Genomic DNA, 22004 nt, shown 5'->3' with positions numbered 1-22004 from the left:
CATCTGATTCATCACTGACCCTTAAAATCCCTTACCACTGCTAAACTCCATCCATTCCAGAGCCCTAAACATCTCTACCTCTAAACTCCACCCACCCCTGAAGCATAAAACCCCTTTCTACATCTAAACTCCACCTATACATGAAGCCTAAAGGTTTTGTGGCCATAAACTCAACCCGTCCCCGGCCCCAAAACCCCTCAACACTCCTAAAATCTACCCATTCCTGGAAACTTAAAACCCTTCACTACTCATAAGCCGTACCCATCATTAATTTGTGTTACAGCTCACAGCTACTCACGCTGAAGGTGTGCTCAGTGGTGGGAAGCGGGGTGGTTTTAATTCGCGCTAGTGCCTCTGTATGATTCTTACTTTTAACTGCACTTAATGAAACGCTATTTCACTGAAACTTTTGTGATGCTTTTAATGTAGTAAAAATTATTCTACCAGGAAACTAATTTCTCAGATCAGCTCCTCTGTTGTTTCTTCCTACCTGCTCTGACTCCGATTTAGGGGGCCAGCTGCTAACAGCCCTCCCCGGTCCACCGCTGCCAGTCAGTGCTGATTGAGTGGAGGGAGGTGTGACTGGAAATACACACTTCCTGCTCGCCGTACCCGCCGCCATCTTTAGCAGGGTGACGGTCTAGCCTGCAGGAAAGCCCGGCTCAAGCCCAGTGAAAAGGGGCTGATGGCGCGGAAGCGCAGCGGATGCGCGCAGTGGGCGCCCGTCTGCGCCCGTCCGCACCAGTTCATCGCCAGATGCCAGACACCCTGCCCCTGTCACTAAACACAGGCTGATCTACACTAAACAAGAGCTGTTAGCCTTTAGAAAAGGGGTGAGTAACTGTAGACTGCTTTGTGGGAATACTTTCGAGGGGCCATTTTGCTGCATGAGTTATGGCTTTAGCGCCTCCTCCACGCTACCATCTCAAGGTCAACAGTCTTGGGCTGAGAAGGCCATCAAGATTTTTAACCTTAAAAGCCCATCCTTGGCCAAACATTATGCCGACATATATGATCTACTGGAGGACTCCTCCCCTGATATCCTTTTTCTTACTGAGACGTGGCTCTCGGATATCATGACCGCGGAGCCCAGTCTGGCGCTTCCTGCTGGTTATAGCATCCTCACCCTCAATAGGGCCCAAGAGGAGGGGGCATCGCGGTCATTCATAAATCGGGCTACCCCTGCACTTTTATTAGGCAGTCTATACCCGGATGTGAATGTGGCCTCTTTAAAATTACATGCAGTCCAAATTATACCATATCCGGGCTCCTGGTCTACAGACCGCCGGGGCCAGCTGCAGACGCTAAGGCAGCACTCGTAGAGGTGGTCAGCGTACTGGCAGTTAACACCGCCAATTTCACAGTACTGGGGATTTAAATATTCACCTTGATAAATTAGACGACCCTGATGTCTCCAACTTTATAGCTGATATGGCAGCTTGCCAACTAGCTCAACTGGTGTCAAGTCCCATCCATACAGCCGGTCACCTGGTGGATCCAGTTTTCTCAAATATACCCAATCTGACTATTCGTGCCCCCATTTCCACGGGGTGGTCCGACCACTATCTGGTCCCTATGCTTCTCCGGGAGTTTATTCCCCCACAAAGCAAGGACCAGTCAATCTCGCTCAAACGCTCCTGGCACAAGCTTAACTGGGAGTCTTTTCAGGCCTGCTTGTCTAACACCTGCCCTAACCTGTCCAATGATTCCAACAAGGCATATAGGGCCTTAACAGACTGGATTAGTCAGCCACTTGATAGACTGATCCCTGAGAAATGGTCCCTAAATCGTAAACTCAGATCAAAGCCTTGGTATAATAGCGACCTAGCCGATTTGTGTTAAAACCACAAAAGGCTAGAACGCATATGGAGAAGGGACTTTAATACCACCGCGAAAGACATCTACAGAGCGGCAGTAAAAAGTTACCATAGGGCCATTCAATTGGCACGCGCAACGTTCTATGCCGATCAAATCCGGAAAAGCGAAAATCCGGCAAAGAGCGTATTTTCTATACTCTCCAGCCTTAAATCGCAGCAGACCAATGCGGGGCAGAAAATTCAGTCCAATGAGCAGTGTGAGGACCTTGCCTCCTTCTTTGTTAAGAAAGTAGATATCATCTATAGGTCCTTCCCAACCTCAGTTATCACCCCTCAAGCTGCAGGTGTGACCAAACTACCAACACTTTGGAGTCTTTCACACCCATTTCTACAGACCAGCTGCAAGCATTGTGCAGGGAAATGAAATCTGGCTCCCCTGCTGACCAATTCAGAAAGGTGCTGCCTGCGATTATGCCCTCCCTGAGGCAGGTAATCAATATATCGCTCGCCTCGGCAACTGTACCCAAGGCGTGGAAACAAGCTAAGGTGTTACCCCTACTCAAAAAACCTTTGTTAGACCCGGCCAAGCCTGAAAACTATCGCCCAATTTCCCTACTTCCCTGGGCAGCTAAGATCACGGAGGCACATTTCAACTCATTGCTTTCAGACTTTATGACCAAGAACAACACTCTGGACCCCTCCCAAAATGGTTTTCGACCTGGCCATAGCACAGAATCTGCTCTCCTGGCTGTGACAGAGCTTCTTTGGTCTGCCTTAGATGCTGGGCATACGTCGGCGCTGATCCTGTTGGATCACAGTGTCCCATGCCATTCTGTTACAACACCTGGAGGAGGCGGGGATTGTAGGCTTGGCCTTGAAGTGGCTCACCTCGTTTCTTAGCGAAAGGTCATTTATGGTCACAGTCCCCCTTTTTCATCGGGATCACACTCCATAAAACAGGGCGTCCCTCAGGGCTCTTCCCTCAATCCCCTTTTATTCAATCTCTACGTCCAACCACTGGCGGCGGTGGCCAGAAATAGGGGACTGACCATGGTCTCCTACGCCAACGATACTCAGCTGGTGGTAACACTCTCTAACAGCATCAAGAGGGATGCCCTGAAATTTCGGGGCAACCTGGCGGTGGTCGCTTAGTGGATGACCGCCAATTGCCTCCAGCTGAATGCTAGTAAATCTGAGGTGCTATTGGTGGGGAAGGAAGGACCATGATTTATGGAGTGAACGCTGGTGGCCTGAAAGCCTAGGTAGCGCCCCCCTCCCAAGCAAGCCGTCAAAAACTTGGGGGTATGGCTGGACTCATCCCTCAGCTACCAAGTCCAAACCAAAAAGGTAGCGGGGACCTGTTTTGGGCTTTTGCAGGAACGTAGACCCTTACTGGGTTTCTTTGATCCACCTACTCGCTAGACCATCATCCAGACATCTATACTGTCCAGATTAGATTACGCCTGCTCCCTGTATTAGCTGTTTTTGCTGTCAGCGCCGGGACGCCCCTTGGCTGGGGCAGCTGTTGCGCTATGCAAATTGAGGTAACATAACATAACATAACATAAACATTAAAAACCATCATCAGCCAATCTCAGCTCATTCATAACCCTAACCCCTCAGCAAGCCTCCATTCCACTCATCCCTGATCACTAAAAATTCATCCCCACCCCTAAACTCCACTCATCCGTAAACTCAAAAAAACCCTCACTACCACTAAACCCCACCCATGCCTGATCCCTGGCAAACCCTGAGCACAGCTAAACTCCACCCATTGCTGAACTCAAAAAAAAACTCTCAGCCTCCACTTATACCCCATTCCTGACCCCTAAAAACTTGTTATCACCCTTAAACATAAGCCCTCCCTCACTACTGCTAAACTCCAGCCAAGTTTAATGTCATTTTTGATTTTTCCTTAAAATGATCTTTCTTCTGAAATGTTTCCTTTAATTTTCAATGTATTTGTACTTCCTTAAAATTGGCTTGACCTAAACTTGGTTTTCCGTGATTTGGTTTCGTCTATTGACATTTCTCAGTTTTCGTTTCTCAGTTCATTCAAATACAACAATTAAGCACACTATCTTTTAAAGCAGCATTTATCAAACTGAGGGTCGCCAGCTGATATTGGTGGGTCACAGTCAAAGCAATAAATAAAGATGCCTTTAAGTTCTGTACTTGTCACATTTTCTGCGCTTTAAAGACAGATGTCAAATGCCAGGCTGTCTTCTGAAAAACTGCTAATTGTTTTACGTTGGGATTGGAGTTTACAAACCTGTCTAACTTTGCAGTCAGTTAAAGTGAATTAAGTGACAATTTTGCTTGGCCACAGAGTGTGAAAGGGAAGTTGTAGGATGTCATTTCTGTAACACATAACAACATGTTTATACCTGGAAATTAACTATACTCGTTCAGCAGTTAGGAAAACAAACAAGAAGCACATTTTTCTGTACTTCTGAAGTGTGATGGAAACAAAGATTTTAATAGGAACAAAAACACAAACAAAAACAAAAGACACTTCACTGGTGATGCACAAATGACAACTATTCACTGAAACACGATTTCCACACATCATTTGTGTGCAATTTAGTTCTAGCAGTAAAACTGTATGTCAATGCAAATTTAGTAGCCATTTCAATGGAAAATGTGCTGTCTGTAAAAGACACTGCGCTTCCACACTATGCTTTGGTTATATTAAAAATTGTCTGCCACATGTCCACCAAAGCTAGGTGTGTCGTGAAAGTTTTTCGCTCAGAAAATGGGGCTGGTGTATGCAAAGGTTTGGTAAGCACCGATTTAAGGCACAGGATTGAAATAAGCTGAAATTACATAGGTTGAATATTGAAAAATATTTGTTACGTGGTGTTCTCATTAGTAGAATTTGAATGAATCTTGCACGGAGTTGGAGGATTTTCAGTAATGATGAGTGGCTCCACTATCAGCACCACTGAGTAAACTTGTTGACACTGAGAACTACAATATAGGATGGTCAAAACTACTTGATAGTTGTATTCCAGGCTGGCCATGCAGAACTGGATTATGTTTTTCCCCACTTGGTTGCCTAAGTCAGACTGAGAGCAACATTTTAGTTTGACACTTTACTCTAGTCAACAACTTGCCAAACATATCTCGGGTCTTACATACTAGAGTTAAGGAACACTGATCTGGAATTGTTTAGTGTCAGGCTCCGGCAAGTCAGATCGAACAGTGAGCATTTGTAAGCTACATTAGGTAATCACCCAGAAATTACTCCAAGTCATGTTATTTTCAAGAGAGAATGATAAGATAAATAGCAATCGAGCAACTTATGTTTTGCTTAAATTATCTGTATAGAGCAGTAGTTCTTAACTTTTTGACCTCTCTGGACCTTACTTCATTTTTACTCAAATCATGTGAACGCCCCACTCAATTAGTATTTGAATGCACTGACTCCCACTGAATCATTATTGGAATTCAAGGACCCCGGCCTAAGCAATTTCGAGGATTTGAACCCAAAAACAATACACAAAACTACACATACAAGCATGAATCAAACACACAAATTCTGAAATAGTTTATTTCATTCGCTAACAAATGTGAAAAAATATCAAAATAATACATTGAAACAGGAATGTTAGAGCTTTTTCTTAAAGTTTAAATGGAGCCACCCATCATCTATCTTATAATCTGTTTGGTGTTCCTTGCACCACTCTCACAAATCAATATGAGTATACCACCTTAAATGATTGCCTCTAATTTCAAGCTTCTTTTCATTTGCAGATATCAAGGTCTCCTTTGTAACTTCATTAAAATATGGTCATAAAACTGAGTTGGAAGTGAACTGGTTATGCCAGTCTGGGTTCAGGAGTTCCCATCTAAGCCTCCTCAGACCACCCACAAAAAAGGATTTACATATTTCTATGTCGAGGTAGTCTTTGTAAATACATCAATATCATAACGGCAGCTTCCTCAAAGGAATACATGTCTTGTACGTTGATAGGGAAATCTCCTTATGGCTATAGGGCAGTTTCTTGAGTAGTTCCATGTTGTGTTCATATTCTGTATTAATAAACTCTTAGGCTAATTGGAAGTTGCAGCTGGTCTTTTTAAACTGTGAATTGGCCCAAACCACATCTTCTGACCGTTTCTCAGAGCTGGCAGCTGCATAAGCCCTTCCAAAATATTAAACAGGGCGATTCCAGAAGTATAGATGCATCAATGTTTTAATAAAGCTGTCCTAGTGAAGCTTTTCTTCCAATCTGTACAGTAGTGTGGTTTTTCTTCGGTATGGATAATCAGGTGTCTGTACTCAAGTGAGGATCACCTGAATCTTTTCTTGCACCCACTACACTGGTGTAGTTTCTCCCCAGTGTGGATACTCTGATGCCTATCAAGAATTGAGACTTGACTCTGATGACGAACCAAATGATACCTTCGAAGAAAGAATTTCTCACACACTGAACACTGATAAGGTTTCTTCCTAATATGGATCATCTGACGCGCGTTGAGTTCACTATTTTGAATGAAGCTTTTCTGACACTCTGTACATTGGTGTGGTTTCTACCTGGTATGAATCTTCTGCTGTGTTTGGAGATGCGGGAGTAGACTGCATCTTTTATCAAACTTAGTACACTTCTGTGATTTCACCCTATCATGATTTTTCCCATGACGCAATAAACCTGATTTATCAATGAAGCTTTTGTCACACTCAGTACATTGGTACGGTTTCTCCCCAGTATGGACTTTGAAATGCAGTACCAGAGATGACAGTAAAGAGAAGTTTTTCTGGCACTCTGGACACTGACACAGTATGGATCCTCTGATGACAATACAGATGACCCCTCTGACTGAAGCTTTTTTCACACTTTGTACATTTGTATGGTTTTTCTCCAGGATGGATTCTACGATGCTGGGAAAGGTGTGACGATTGACTAAAGCTCTTCTCACACATTTCACATTGGTATGGTTTCTCCCCAGAATGGACCCTTTGATGAACTAAAAAAGCTTTTTGATGACTGAAGGTTTTCTGGTACTCTGTGCAGTGGTATGGATTCTCCCCCGTATGAACTCTTTGATGCTTTCTCAGATTTGACTTTTGAGGAAAGGTTTTATCGCACTCTGTGCACTGGTACGGTTTCTCCCCAGTATGGATTGTTTGATGATTGTTCAGACCAGACTTTCGAGTGAAGCGTTTACCACAGCCCGTACACTGGTACAGTCGCTCACCAGTGTGGATTCTTTGATGAGTTAATAAGGATGACTTACGAGTGAAGCTTTTCTCACACTCTCTACACTGGTACTGCCTCTTCAGGGGCTGGATCCTTTGGTGCTTCAATATATTTGAACTTTGAGTGAAACTCTCCATGCAATCCATATGAGTTTTCGCCCCAGTATAGCTGTTTTGATATAACAAAGCCATCATCAGTGATTGTTCTCACACTGGTAAAAGTATTTAGAGATTATTTCTACTCATTCAAGCTGGGGGTAAAGGTTAACTGGCATTAGATTTTCCCACAACAGACCTGATGTGTTTACAGATTTGTTCTTCAAGTGTTTCCTCACACTACTTGCTGTGGTACGATTCTTTTTTTATTTCTGTTGCTGTGGATGATGTGCTGCAGTGTTAGCGCATCATATCGTACAGCACGTCTGTTCATCAGCAACCTTTCCGGCTCTGAAAGAGAAGAACATCAATTGTAAATGTGTGGTTAAAAGGGGTCTGGTGTTTACTTATGCACAACATTGCCACATTATCCATCATATTCTGCATAGTTTGCAGAAAGACATTTTTTTCTAGCTCAAACAGGTAAAAAGTTTAAATAACAATGCAGCAGAGCTTGCTGCTGTGCAGCAGAAGGCACTTCACAAAGGCTGACTGATCACCTTTCAGTTACTTATTGCTGTATTTGGGTGTTAAACTAGTACTAAGTAAGTTGAAACTATGCCCTGACCGTGTTAGTATTTAAAAATAACGAAATAGTGAACCTATACAATAAGAGAATGTGCTGCATTATGCTGTATGTTTTGCATTTTCTTGCCACATAATTTAGTAAACCCAATTCCAATGACCTTAACTATTTCATACATGGAAGTCGCAAATGGTGGCTTTTCTAAAAAAATCCATGGTCATTGTTTCAGCCTAGTTTGTCCAAGTTGTTTATCGTCATTTTCATGTATATGCATGGGAGGCAACGGGTGTGATGGGGCAAGTGAGAATAGGACACTGGAGTGAAGGGGTGAGAGTACCCTTCATATGATTGGGCTGTGAGTCCTCATGGCTTGTTTCACCTTTTATTTTTTTTAAGTTTCAAAGATCTAATTCATTACAAACAGTGTTATCATTTTCTTGCAAGCAACAGCTTAAATCACAATTGCATTTAAAAATGAATCCAGCATTATTCCATAGGCTAAATCTGAATTTTAAAAGATTAAACTACAAACTGTATATAGCTTTAAAACATTTACACTCCTCGCGACCCTATTCCTTATAAGTGGGCCCATATTAATTAATCAGGATTAGCATGAGAAAACAATGAATAAACTAGTCAATCAATTATCAGGGGATTGACCTGTGCATACTCATTTTACATATACACCAAATTAGTTATGGTTCTGCTGTGTATCCCATCCACCAAGCATACATAGTTTACAGATACAAACACAGTTTACAGATACAAAAGGTTTACATTTACAAGCAGGTTAGGTTTTAATTTATGACATTTCCGTTTGTAAAGTAGGGACATCTCCTAAGGTCTCAGATCATCGTTATTATTGTCTTGAACAATTTTAAATGTTCATTCCACTATTGTACCATAGGCGGCTTCCTCAATGCCAGTCTTTACTACTCTGTGCAGTGCAAGGGTCTCTGCAGCTCCCAAATTAATCACACATGTCTTCCAGCTGGAGGCCAGACAGAGTCTGGGGGTCTTTCAAAGTAGGGGAATATCTCTCTTGCCTATTATGAATTCCAAATCAATAAACTCAAAGCTCCTTCTCCCATTTAGGTCTCCAGAATAACCACAGAATACAAGCCTCTGCTTGAAGAAGCATGGGTCAGAAGCTGTTGTGCATCTCACAGCAATGTGGGCTTTCTGAAGAGGGGGGTCAGAATTATCTTGTTGATTTTCTGCTGGGTGAGGCAAGATTTCTAGCATGTTAGATTGAATAAATGAATTGTGAATTCTGGGAGATCTTATGCGGACAGGAAATGGTGATGGAGCAAGGATTTGCATATTACGCGACTTGCTTGAATTCATGAACCTCGAGTAATATGTAACAAAGTAATCCAACCTGTTTGTCTTACTAATTTCCCTTTTATTTGACATTGGGAACGCCTGAGAGACGCTTGCCTATGTGTTTACTAACTCAACAACTCTTGTCCCTAAAATGGCCGCTGCTTGGCGGGTTTTCTTCTGCGCATGCGTTAGTCACACTCACGTGACGTGACGTATTTGCAGTTCTGGTGGGAACCTTTGCGCTTGCGCAATAGCAACTAATATGGCTGCTTGGTATCCTCACATGGTGAAGCTTGCACTGATGGGTTCGTGTTGTAGTTTATTTGCATTAACCCCAATGCCAATAGTTTATATGAAGTAAGGGGTATAGAGTAGAAATTCATGGTATACAGTGTATTCATTTTTTTGTGTGTTTCTAATTTATTTTCGCTTACTTTTCATGTACCGCGTTCTTGAGGGTCTGCGAGACACTCGTGAATCCATATTGAGTTTCCCTACTGCGCATGACAAGTCTTCTGCCGGTGGCATTGAAACCCAGCCAACCAGAGGTCTCAGCCAAGATGTGCCTGGGAAGATGCACCCTCACCTAGCAGAAGAAGTTAAACTGTATTGCAAATGCTACATTTGTATTCTATTTCATTGTATTCCGTAGAATATGTCATGGGAACCCCAAAACCAATAGGCGGTCCCAGAATATGTTAATATAGGCTTGTAGAATTGAAATGTGATTGGTGTATTAACCTATCCTACTTGGGGACCAATCGAAATTTGGGGATTCTCACACTTGCAACATTTGGGGGGTGGTACACTGACCCGAAAACAGTATAACTAGGCTAGGTTTAGCTAGAGAAATTGTCCGACTTGTCCGAATAGCTGACCTGTCACTGACCCAACGCACTCAATAGGTGACTTTGATACAGAGGGCTGCGGAGCACTCTGTCCAAAAATCCATAGACTCTAGAGGTTTAAAACCTTAAGTGCTGGCGGGGCACTTTGGGGAATTCGAAAACCCAATAGGGGTTCTGACCGATAGCTGCAGAGAGGGTGGAGCGCAGGCGTTGCTTCCGAACTGCGGGTGCTGGTCGTGCCTTGGTGGTCCTGTCCTGATCCTAATCTGGGTTTCCTGTCCTGTCCTGGGTTGTCCATTCTGCACCTGCTGTCCTATTGATGACAGGTTTCCTTTGGGGTCCCTCCTGTTCTTAACTGACCTGTGGCCAGGGTTGGTCTTCACACCATTCTAGGTAAATATAGTGCTGAAACTCTATACTGCACCTTTCTATTTTTCTGTCTTTTGCTTTAATAAAGACATACCTTTGCATATATTGATTCTCCATGCTTTCCGCAAACTACTGATTGAAAAGGTTATACATTATTGCTGTTATCTAGCATGTTCCTATTTTTTCCCCTTCCTTAAGTACATTTTTCTCAATACCCTTCATGAAAATATAGATGTGTTTGATTTTACCTTTTAAGTTGACTCAATGAAGGTTCTGAAATTCTAGTATGTTCCACTTCTTCTCCCCCCATAGGTATATGTTCTTTTAGAGCTCTAGTAAAATTCACAATCCAAAGGTTTTTTCCAAATTCTATTTGTCCCAGGTAGATTTTTTTTACATATGACCTTATAAGTACGTTTTAAAGCTTTCCCGTATTTAGTATTCTCAGATAGAGACTAATTCCGAGGTTTCCAATTAAGCAGTTTCTTGTTCTACAATTTCATGATACTTATAAATGATTAGCTTGATCTATTTCCTCTATGGATATGTACTCTTTATTATCTTGATTATTGATTGCTTACTGGTTATAAATCTCATGTTTTCTGAATCTGAAATCTAGATAAAATCTTTAAAACTTCCCCAGAGTCTGTGGTTTATTAATGAAATACAGAAGGATATAAAATTGGTATTGTGTCTGTTTACCTTTTTCCTTCACAGCTAGCTCCCTGATTTATTGTGGTCATTAGGTACCCGTAACGGTGGATTGGTAAGTCGGGTACAATAAAATTACATAGGAAGGAAACTGGGATACTGGTAGTAGAGCGTAAGGTTACCTGACTAATGAATATGGTAAATTAACATCTATGGGCCCGATACGTATATGGTAAAATTGTTGGTTGGGTGACCTGCGCGCTCTATGAGTATTTTTCTGGTAGCAGAAAGGATGGTTAGGGACTAGTTAAAGAAAATGGTTAAGGACTAGTTAAGATAAGTAGGTAGGTCGGATGCTGCTAAAAATTATTGCTGCTAATTGTGAAAATTTTGCTGCTAAATACATTTGAAAATGTTTTATTACTTTGAAAATTGTGAAATGTTTTAAGTTGTTTTTCTTGCTGCTATATTGATTTATGTTCTAACAAAACTCGTTAGTAAATGTTATATGTTGTTTGGAATCCCCGGGGAATTGAATAGCGAGTGGTGAGGAGAATCCACTTTGCTTTGAGGCCACTGGCTAGAGGAAAATTGGTGCAGGTTAGGCAGAACTGGAAGCACTAATAAGGGTTTCTTTTTGAATGTGTGCTTGAATAAACGATAGCAAAGAGTTCGCTGTCAAAACTTCTATTGTGATATAACCTAATAAGGGTCACACGGGAGGAGTAGCAGGTTAATCTAAGCTTGAGTGATAAGCAAAAGGGTTCGCTAGTGAAACTTTAGACTCGGTAAATATCCCGAAAAGAAGTGGATGAGTCAAAGAAGTAGCAGGTTCCTTAGCGCTTGAGTGAAGGGTAGGCGGAAGGGTTCTACTCGTAGCAATTGAAAAGTAAATGGAAGTAGTTTACTTGTAGTGAAAGTATCTTTTCTTTCTAGACACTCGAGTACAGTGGCGAATGTGTTCACGTTGTTAAATAACTAAAGCACTTGCACTTTAAGAAAGAAATAAAAAGTTTCCGTTACCATGGGAAGGAGGGAGTCAGTTGCGGAGCTGCGCTGACGTCACTCTGTGCCGCGCTGGGATTGGTAGAGACAGCGGGTGTGTAGCGGAGCTGAAATTGTAAAGGAGGGGTGAGTGCCGAAGCGTGAGAACCTGTCTCGCGAAAAAACGCCGCGCACCCATTGGTCGAAATTTTTTGAAATCGTGCCGTTTATTGGTTGCACGAAAATAAAAGACGCATTTGGATTGGGAGTGATTTTGTAAACAAAGTCACTCGCAGGAAATCGTACGTGGCATACGTATAGGCCAGTGACTAGACCTGATCCAAGACATTTAGGGTTTGAAAACGATCAGTGGAAAGGTCATAACATCAGCATAATGTACGGAAATAAGAGAAAACTGTCCCTTGTAAACAAAGTGAAAAATTATTTCAAAAAGGACAAACCTATTAAAACCAGAGAAGGTGTTGTCATACCCCCACCTAATACGCCCGCATCTTTCATGATGTTCGACAAGGGGTATCATTCATGTGTATGGTTGGAAAACTGGGCGGAGTACACAAAAGATGATGGAATTTTGGCTTTCCCATTGGAAGGTACATTTAATGGCAGAATCCTTTTTAATTTAAGAACACGAATTAATGATTTACATCCCAGACCTAGATTGACACAGTACAAAGCATTAGAGGAGTGGGAGATAGAGGCTTTTGAAAGAAATAAGCCCCGAATGGATAAAGGGTTAACCAAATGGTATCCGAAATTAAAGCAAGAGACCCGAGATAAAAAGATGAAACAATGGAGACAGAATATGATTGTAGAAGGACTGTATCCAATGATGGCAATGGGTGGTCCTGCGGGATAGAAAAAGACAGAAAAGACCAAACATTGGGTGTCCAGTGGGGATTCAGATGACGATTTATTGGATGACATGTTTATGAAAAATCCGCCTCCTTATAATGAAGGACCCAGATCTTCTAGTGTAGGGGATGCTTCCCAACGACCCCCATGTCAGGAAGGGAATAGATCTATAAACGCAAGAGACAGTTGTCAAGTACCTTTCTATAATGAGGGCGTTGGACCCATGGGTGCCAGAGACACCTGTCTAAGACCACCATTTAGTGGAGAATCAAGATATTCAGGTGAAAGGGATTTTTGTCCAAGACCTCCTTATGAGGAAGAACCGAGATCTTTAAACACAGGAAGCCTGTACCCGAAACCTAATTATGGTGAAGGACCAAGTATGACGCATCCAACCGCCCCAACACTGACTCCGCAAATAATACCCGAAACAAGCCTGGAGAGAATACTGCATGAAAGAGAGCAAGAGGCTCTAGCCAAACAAAGAACCGAAATAATTCAGAAAATCTCCCAGTTAAATACAAGCCCCGAAGCCTTGACCACACCAGTAACTATTGGACCAGTTGTTCCTTTGTATGGGGATAGACAAGGGAGTCCAAAGACTCCGATCATTACCCCAACTGTAGTGCAGCCAAGAAAAGAGCCCTTAATTGTAGATGATCAGACAAGCGAATGTGAATCTGAAATTTCTTTAATGGATTTGCCGGTTAGGAACCCAGGAAGGAGTTTGCAGAAAAGACATAATCCTTTCAATACGAGAGAGATTCAAATGGAATCGACATCAGGTACCAAGAGTGTCACATTGGTGACTCCTGAAGAAATTGAGAGATGGAGTCGAGAACTAGAGAGACAAACTCCCCAGACAAAACCATTAGATATTTACAAATTAAGAATTGAAATGGAAGAACTGACGGCTGGAAATGTGGGGTTAGACAGATTAAATACCTATTCCGAGGAAGAGCTGCTGTTTATCTGCAAGAGTTTTACCCGTAATACCAGAGTGCTCCATGAGAAATTAACAGACACTGCAGCTAGTATGGGAATAGATATTTCGAAATCAAAGCCATTACAAAAACCCTATAGAGCTGAGTTCTCAGACAAAGATCTGGAAAATATGAATGTGTCAGGAAAAAAGGTGCAGATCAAAGAATTGTTAACCGTGTTACAAAAATGGGGAGACTTAGAAAAATGGAAAGCCAAGTGGGAAAAGAAAAAAGAAGAGGTTAGATCCAAACAGACAACTTCTGAGTTTGTTTTAAAAGAAGCAGACAAGCCCGAACAGTTATACCCCATGCGAGAAGTGCCAGGTGGAAAGTATGTGCACGTTCCATGGTCCAGACAGGATATTGTGTCTTTTACTAATGACTTTCCAAAATTAAGAGAGAAACCCGTGGAGTGGTACAGACAGGTAGAAAGGTTTGTGAAAGTACAAAAATGACTGTGGAAAGATCTGGATGGGTTCTTCGATATAGTAGTTCCCGTAGACTTGTGGACAGAATGTAAAATAGCCATTGGTTGGCCTAGTGAGGAATACACGAGGGATCCTGTTACAGGAGCTCCTTCTGAGGAGGTAATGAAAAAATACCAGCAAGTAATACTTCACCTGAAAGGAAAGGTGCCTGCAAAAGAAACTGATTGGACCAGAATAGATAGAACTACACAGGAAAGAGATGAGACTGCGCATTCCTTTTATGAAAGACTGTTACAGGTGTTTAAAACATACAGCGGTATAGATAACATCGAGATGAAGGATATGACCCACTTCATTTACAGGTTTGTAAACGGTTTAAGACCTGAAATTTGCCAGTGGATCAAAGACAATAAAATCTGTTGGCATTCTAAGAAGATAGATGAAGTCTTGCGATACGCAAAGTATTGCGAAGACGAGCTAGCTGATAAGAAAAAGGCTTTGAAGGTAAAGGTTATTTGGGCACAAGTCAAACTAGCTGAACAACAAGAAAAGCAGTTAAATAAAATGAATACTAATACCCAAAACCAGGGTTCTGGGGGTGGAGGGAAGCCAAAGGTGAAAATGAGTCGAGAGGAAGCTAAAAAGAAGTTTCCATGTCACGGGTGCGGACAGATAGGGCACTGGAGAGACGAGTGTCCATATGCACAGAGTAATAACCCCCAAACCCCTGATTTAAATCCACAGACTCAGAATGAAAAACAAAGAAAGACCCAGCAACAGGTAAAAGCGAGTCAGGTGCCTCGTGCGCCTAGACCGAATTATAAAGGAAAGACACCGCAGGGTGAAGATATAGAAATTTGGGGAGGAAAAGAGGATAGAAATGCAGCAACTTCGCAATTTCTGTTGAGTTACACTTTTCTCTGTGATGAACCTTACTGACGGTGCCTGAGGGGGGAGGACAAGGAGTGCGTACTTGGCACCCCCTTGCCGGTAGACCAGTCAGGGCCATACATTGAAGGAAAGGTTGAAGGTAATGATGTCACCTTTCTATTGGACACTGGTGCTACCCGATCTACTGTAAGAACAGCAGACGTTCCAAACCTACCCCTCTCGGGAGAAGCGATCCAAGTAGTGGGTGTATCTAATCAATTGATTAGTACCCCAGTTACTGAGCCCATGGAGATTACAATAGGGAATTTCAAAGAAATGCACAGATTTGTAGTCTGTGATACCAGTCCTGTAAACTTGTTAGGACGTGATTTGTTGTGTATAATGAACTGCACCATCTTTTGCACACCAAAGGGCGTCGAAATCCAAACCCCAGACGAAGATGGAATATACAAATTAATGTTAATCAGACCTGACTCAGAAATTAAACGACTGACAATACAAGACTTACCTGAAGAACTCCAACAGACCGTGAAACCAGAAGTATGGGACTTTACTGGAAAGGATGTAGGATTAATGGCAAATGTAGACCCAATTAAAATAGCCATAAAAGAAGATGCAGTTTACCCCAATACTAAGCCATACAAAATGAGTGCAGAAGTGAGAGCAGGAGTGGCTATTGAAATAAAAAGATTGCTAGAAGCCAACATCATACAAGAATTAATGAGTAGCCCATGTAACTCACCTATAATTGGAATCAAGAAACCTAGTGGCAAATACTGGGTAGTACAGGACCTGAGAAAGGTAAACAAAATTGTTGTTCCTTGCTGTCCTATTGTTCCGAACCCTGCAATAATCCTGTATCAGATTCCCTGGGATGCTGAGTGGTTCACCGTGATTGACCTATGTCACGCATTCTTTTCGATACCATTGCATCCAGATAGCAAATTTCTTTTCTCATTTGCATTCGACAGTCACGTGTTCGTTTGGAATCGCGTCCCCCAGGGGTACACAGAAAGCCCCTCAATCTTTAATCAGATTCTGAAAAAGTGCCTCGAATCCTTAGTGTTACCTGGAAATTCAGTTTTGGTGCAGTATATAGATGACCTCTTGGTGGCGTCTAAGAGCCAGAAAGACTGTGTTGTAGACACCATTGCCTTACTGAATCATCTAGGTGAGAGAGGACACAAAGTATCACCTGACAAACTGCAGTTTTGTACCAATTCAGTAAAATATCTGGGGCACCAGATAGAGAAGGGTATCAGGAAAGTCACTTCAGAAAGAATTAGGATAATTCGAGACATGCAATTACCCAATATTCAGAAAGAAATCAGAATGTTCCTTGGAGTTGTAGGATACTGCAGGCAATGGATTGTGGGATTTGCAGTCCTAGCAAAACCATTGATAAAAATGACTAAGAAAGGAGCAAAGGACCCAGTGGAGTGGGATGAGGAAAGCCTGAAAGCATTTACTAAATTGCGAGAATGTCTGTGTACAGCCCCCGCGTTAGGAATGCCTGACTATTCAAAGGAGTTTGCACTGTTTTGTGACACTCGAGACAATTGTGCATTGTCAGTGCTAACTCAATAACATGGTTTGACTAGACGTCCAGTAGCATATTTTTCTGCTACATTGGATCCAGTGGCTGCTGGATTACCTGGATGTCTGAAAGCAGTAGCTGCGGCTTGCATGAGTCTTGAACAGAGTGAATCTATTGTTATGGGACATCATGTAACTGTGTATGTTCCACATGCAGTTGTAATCCTACTGACCAGAACAAAGACTCAGTATCTCACACCTAGTCGGCTGACTAAGTATGAGAGGTGCTGCAAATGTAGTCATTACTCGGTGTAACATATTAAATCCAGCAACCTTATTGCCTGAGTCACTGATTGCAGAGGCAAGGGGAGAGGTCGAGCATGACTGCATTGACCTAACTGAATTTAGTACCAAACCACGTCCAGATATCAAGGAAATGCCCCTACCTGTAGAAGATTACGAGCTGTTTGTTGATGGCTCATGTCTGAGACATGAATTTGCAGGCCTAAGTGCTGCTTATGCTGTAGTCACGGTATCTCGCACTATAGAAGCATCCTGTCTATTTGGAGTAAAGTCTGCACAAGTAGCCGAATTGGTTGCATTAACAAGAGCCTGTAAAATTGGGAAAAATAAAAGAGTAACAGTATATACTGACAGTCAATATGGGTACGGGGTTGTGCATGACTTTGGCCAATTGTGGCTACAAAGAGAGTTTCTGACTTCTTCAGGTACTCCTATCAGAAATGGAAAAGTGGTACAGGAATTACTGGACGCCATCCAGTTACCAAAAGAATTGGCAGTGGTCAAGTGTGCTGCTCACAAATCTGGCAATGACAATGTGACAGTAGGTAATAACTATGCTGACCAAGTAGCCCAACATTGTGCCAGACATCGAATGTTTGTCAATATTAAATTGGGGGGATATGGAAACAGCTGCCAACTTATGGTGTTTGAGGATGTGCCTACATGGGAAGAATTGAAAGATTTACAGAATGCAGTGACACCAAAGGAAAGGGAGCGATGGAGAAAATGTGGTTGTCGCCAGAGAGGCGAGGAAGGTGTCATTGTTGGCCCTGATGGTATGCCTGTATTGCCTGACAGCCTGCTTGCTTCTGTGGCCAGATTGATACATGGAAATACACACATTGGTAGGGATGCCATGGTTCGTGTTTTCCAACAGACATGGTACAGCTCGAAGTTCAGGAAGGTAGCAGAGTCGCTCTGCCAGAGGTGCTTAACATGTCAACAGTTCAACGCTGGGAAGAGAACAGAAGTTGAAATAGGGAAAATTGGCAAGTCAGGAGGTCCTTTTGTAAGATTACAAATTGACTTCATCCAGTTACCCATGTGCAAAGGAATGAGATACGTTCTCGTTATTGTCTGCTTATTTTCAAAATGGGTAGAAGCTTACCCAGCCAAAAAGAATGATGCCATCACTGTAGCCAAATTGTTACTACGAGAACTAATACCTAGGTACGGGGTTCCAATCACAATTGAATCAGATAGAGGTGGGCATTTCCAGAATGAAATAATTGAGCAGCTCTGTAAAGCCTTCAAGATTACACAAAAACTGCACTGTGCATATCGTCCAGAGGCTTCTGGAGTGGTGGAACAAGTAAATGGCACTATCAAGTCGAGATTAGGGAAAATGTGTGAATCTACTGGCATGAACTGGATAGAGGCTTTACCTCTTGTTCTGATGGGACTTCGAAGTATTCCAGACCGAAATACAGGCCTGAGTCCCCATGAAATCCTAATGGGAAGAGTGATGAGACAAGCATGGGTACCAGGACACAAACTGATAAACATTTCTGATGATTTGGTACTTGAGTACTGCAAGCAACTGGGTGACCAAGTGCGTTCTATCTCTCGCCAGATTGGGGAAGACGCCGTCGCCAGTCCAGCCACTCCAGTCCATAAATTGATTCCAGGTGATTGGGTGGTACTCAAGAAGCACACCCGTTCGAATTGCCTTGCACCGAAGTGGGGAAAGCCGAGACAGGTGATCCTGGTGACCACGACAGCGGTGAAGTGTGCAGGAGTACCAAAGTGGATCCATGCCAGCCACACCAAGAGAGTGACAGAAGACGAAAAGAAGACTGACGCTGAAGGTTGCCCAGCTGAGGGGTCTCCAGACGTGCATCCCGAAGTAGCTGATGATGATCAACCGAGCACCAGTCAAGATGATTGGATTCCAGTGATCGACCTGACTGAAGATCCAATAGGAACCAGGAGCCAGACATACGCAGACAGAGAGTGGAATAGTGAGGAAGAGACAGGAATAGGAGAAGACGATCAGATTATTGAAATCCATGTAAAATCTGAAGACGAAGAAAATCAGATAGGGACAGAACAAGTTATCGACACACCCCCAAGAACTCCTGAGATTGAAAAGGGACAGACAGATATTAGGGCAAAAGTTCAAGCGGAAGAAAATCAAAGGTTCGAAGTGCTTGAACAGGATCAGATAGACATAGACGAATGTGTTCAGGATACAGAAATTGAAACGCTCAAAAGTCAAACTCAGTCTATACCTGAACAAGGCCAGCTTAGTGACCAGGCAGAAGAAACAGATATAAGACCTGGGACTAGTCAGACTGGAAGGGAAGAAGCGGAAGCAGAAGTGCCACAACTGAACGAAAATAAAAGAGCATTAGACGAAAGCCCAACCACAGTGCCAGTTAAAAGACTTAAGAAGAAAAAGACAGAACCAAGGTACATTAAAAGACTGAGACTGAGATTGAAAACAGTGGAAGAGAAACTTGAGCAAAGGAAACAAGTTTCCAGTAAATCAGAGCTACCTGGAGAAAGCAGTAAGCGAAAAAGTGCCCGAATAAAAAGACAGAACGAAAAGTACCAAGATCCTGAATGGACGTACCTGGTGTTGGAGGAGTTTGATGATCTTGATATAACTGACGAAAGTGACGAGGAACAGACTACTGACCAGTCTGCCGAAGAAGACGAACCAACCTGAAATTGCTCAGTGTAAGCTACCTGTGCAGAGTTACCAAGAGGGGTTGAAAGGCTTCTTTTAAGCAGAAATGTCTGATTCAAATGTGAATGGAATACCTAGACAAAATTGTCATAAAACATGCTGTAAAGTATGTGTATGTAGTGTAGCTTTAGTATTAATATTATGGATAGGACTAACAATTACTATTCCTTATATGATGAGCAAAGAGACTAATATTGACTCTACAACGATGGTAACAAAGGACACTGAAGAGTTGACAACACAAAGTGTAGAAAGACATGAAAGAGCACTTAACATTAGACAGACTCAAATGGACTTAGAAGCATCAGATGAGGAAGGACTACATTACCACGGAATCAAGAACAAGACGCATTTAAATGTGTTCGCAAACCTTTTAGTACACTATGTAGAAACCATGGAAATAGAGGACTGTTATGTTTGCATGAAGCTACCCACTTCTGTAGCCATAGCGAGTGACTTACCATCACTTGCCAATAACATACGGAATTTCCTTTTAGTATTTTAGCTAGCCTATTCTACAAAAGAGGACCGTTACAGTATTACTACTCTAACTCAGACGTGATATTTTCTGAACTTCCTATACGTGGAAATCTGAATCCTGTACATACCAAAAGTGACGTGACAGGTTATATGGGAGAATACTTTTTGACTATAGGTACCATAGATTTAGGTGAAGCACATAGAGATAACTTGACCTGTTCATTACATGAACAAGAGAAAATGTTTCTGAACATGGCAGAGAAAAGAAGAGAAAGTTTCCAAAGAAAGGCAAATGACAAAAAGCAGAGAATTCCTTTGGTCCAACTAATTAAATCATTTGGCAACTCCGCATTTAATTATGCTGATGACACCCAGTTGGTCTTTTCGCTGGAAGGGAAGGACGCGGTCCCGCTGGAGGCTTTCCACCGATGCATGTCTGCCACAGCGGATTGGCTCCGGTCCAACTCCTTGCAGTTTAATAGTACAAAGACCGAGGTGTTGTATTGTTCTACGGACCGGATTCCTCGTGAACTCCCGGAGAACTTCTGGCCCCCGACCTTCCCCGAGATTGTGTCAGCTGCTGAGTCGGCACGCAACCTGGGGGTGATTTTCGGCCCCAACTTGCAGCTGGATATGTACGTGAACAAGACCACATCCTCGTGCATGATGCTGCTACGTATGCTGCGTAAAGTTCTGCCCCTTCTCCCCGAGCAGGCCAGGCCTGAAGTAGTGCGCGGCACCATCTTGAGTCGTCTTGACTATTGTAATGCGCTACTTCTGGAGGCTACAAAAACACTGCTGGGGAAGTTGCAACGGGTGCAGAACTTGGCCGCCAAGCTGGCTCTTTCCCGCCCTAATCATAGCTCTTCAGCAGCAGCCCTACGAGATCTACACTGGCTGCCTGTGCACCTACGCGTCTGTTACAAGGCTGCATGTTTAGTGTTTAGGGCGGTGCATGGACAAGGCCCGGTTCCATTGCAGAATATGTTTGTTTGGTACTCTCCTCCGCGGTCCTTACGCTCTTCTTCGGCTCATCTGCTTGTGGTACCGAGATTCCAGAGAGTGAGGATGGGTGGTCGTTCGTTCAGTGTCGCAGCGGCCAAGCTCTGGAACTCCCTGCCACTGTCCCTAAGAAGCCAAAGGGACTTCTTCCTGTTTAGAAAAGCCCTGAAAACCCATCTTTTCCCCAGGGTTGTCTGAGCAGCGTATGTGGTGTTAACGTTGATTTCAAGCGCCAGGATGCCCTTGGGGTGACAGGACCGCGCTATACAAGTATACATACAATACATACAATACAATACAAGTGGGCTGAAAGCATGGGAAGCACCTCAAATGGTGGGGCTAGTCCTGCTTTGTTGCTGGATTTTGAGAGAAAAGGGAAGCTTTGTCTTCACCGCGAAAAGACTAGTTATTATAATAAGGTTTTCATAGGTTCCAGTCAATGCGAACACAATTACAAGGTAATTGGAGGTTGGGGTTTCAAAAATGGGTCAGAACCTGTGTTTCCCGGAATTTATTACATATGTGGAAACAAGGCTTATTTCTTTTTTTTTTTTTTTTTTGGGTAAAAACTTTTATTGAGCAATCAAATAAGGTTACAAGGATGGGCCTACAACCACACGGGCTGGCCGCTAAAATCAAGGCACAATGTAAAGATCATACGATCACTCCCGTGGTCAGGCACAGATCAGATACCAAATGTTACTCGAAGTATAGAACAGGACACAACAATTTTCTGTTATATACATACAAAAAACAACAAACCACAAAAAGGCGAATGCATACTAATCAAAGTCAGCCCAGAAGGCGGAGGGGAAACTCACTAATCAGGAAGACGGAATCACAATCGATAGGACTCGGCAAGGCGGGGGGGGGGACAGCGGGGAGGAAAGGCAAATCATAAAACAGCATAAGAAATCTCGGGAACACCAGCCTAGG

General features: G+C 42.8%; 1 protein-coding gene across 1 annotated transcript in view; it reads right to left on the bottom strand.

Annotated features, from left to right (window-relative positions):
* Window positions 1–22004, bottom strand: part of LOC144827949 (uncharacterized) — a 253438-nt gene that overhangs the window by 130281 nt on the left and 101153 nt on the right. The window contains 3 exon segments of the mRNA XM_078686112.1: window positions 6027–6600; window positions 6602–6797; window positions 6966–7226. Of these exon segments, the coding sequence (XP_078542238.1) occupies window positions 6027–6600; window positions 6602–6797; window positions 6966–7226 (1031 nt within the window).

This window comes from Lissotriton helveticus, chromosome 4_1 (genome assembly GCF_964261635.1).
Source record: "Lissotriton helveticus chromosome 4_1, aLisHel1.1, whole genome shotgun sequence".
Classification (NCBI taxonomy): domain Eukaryota; kingdom Metazoa; phylum Chordata; class Amphibia; order Caudata; family Salamandridae; genus Lissotriton; species Lissotriton helveticus.
This window is presented reverse-complemented; position numbering and strand designations above follow the sequence as displayed.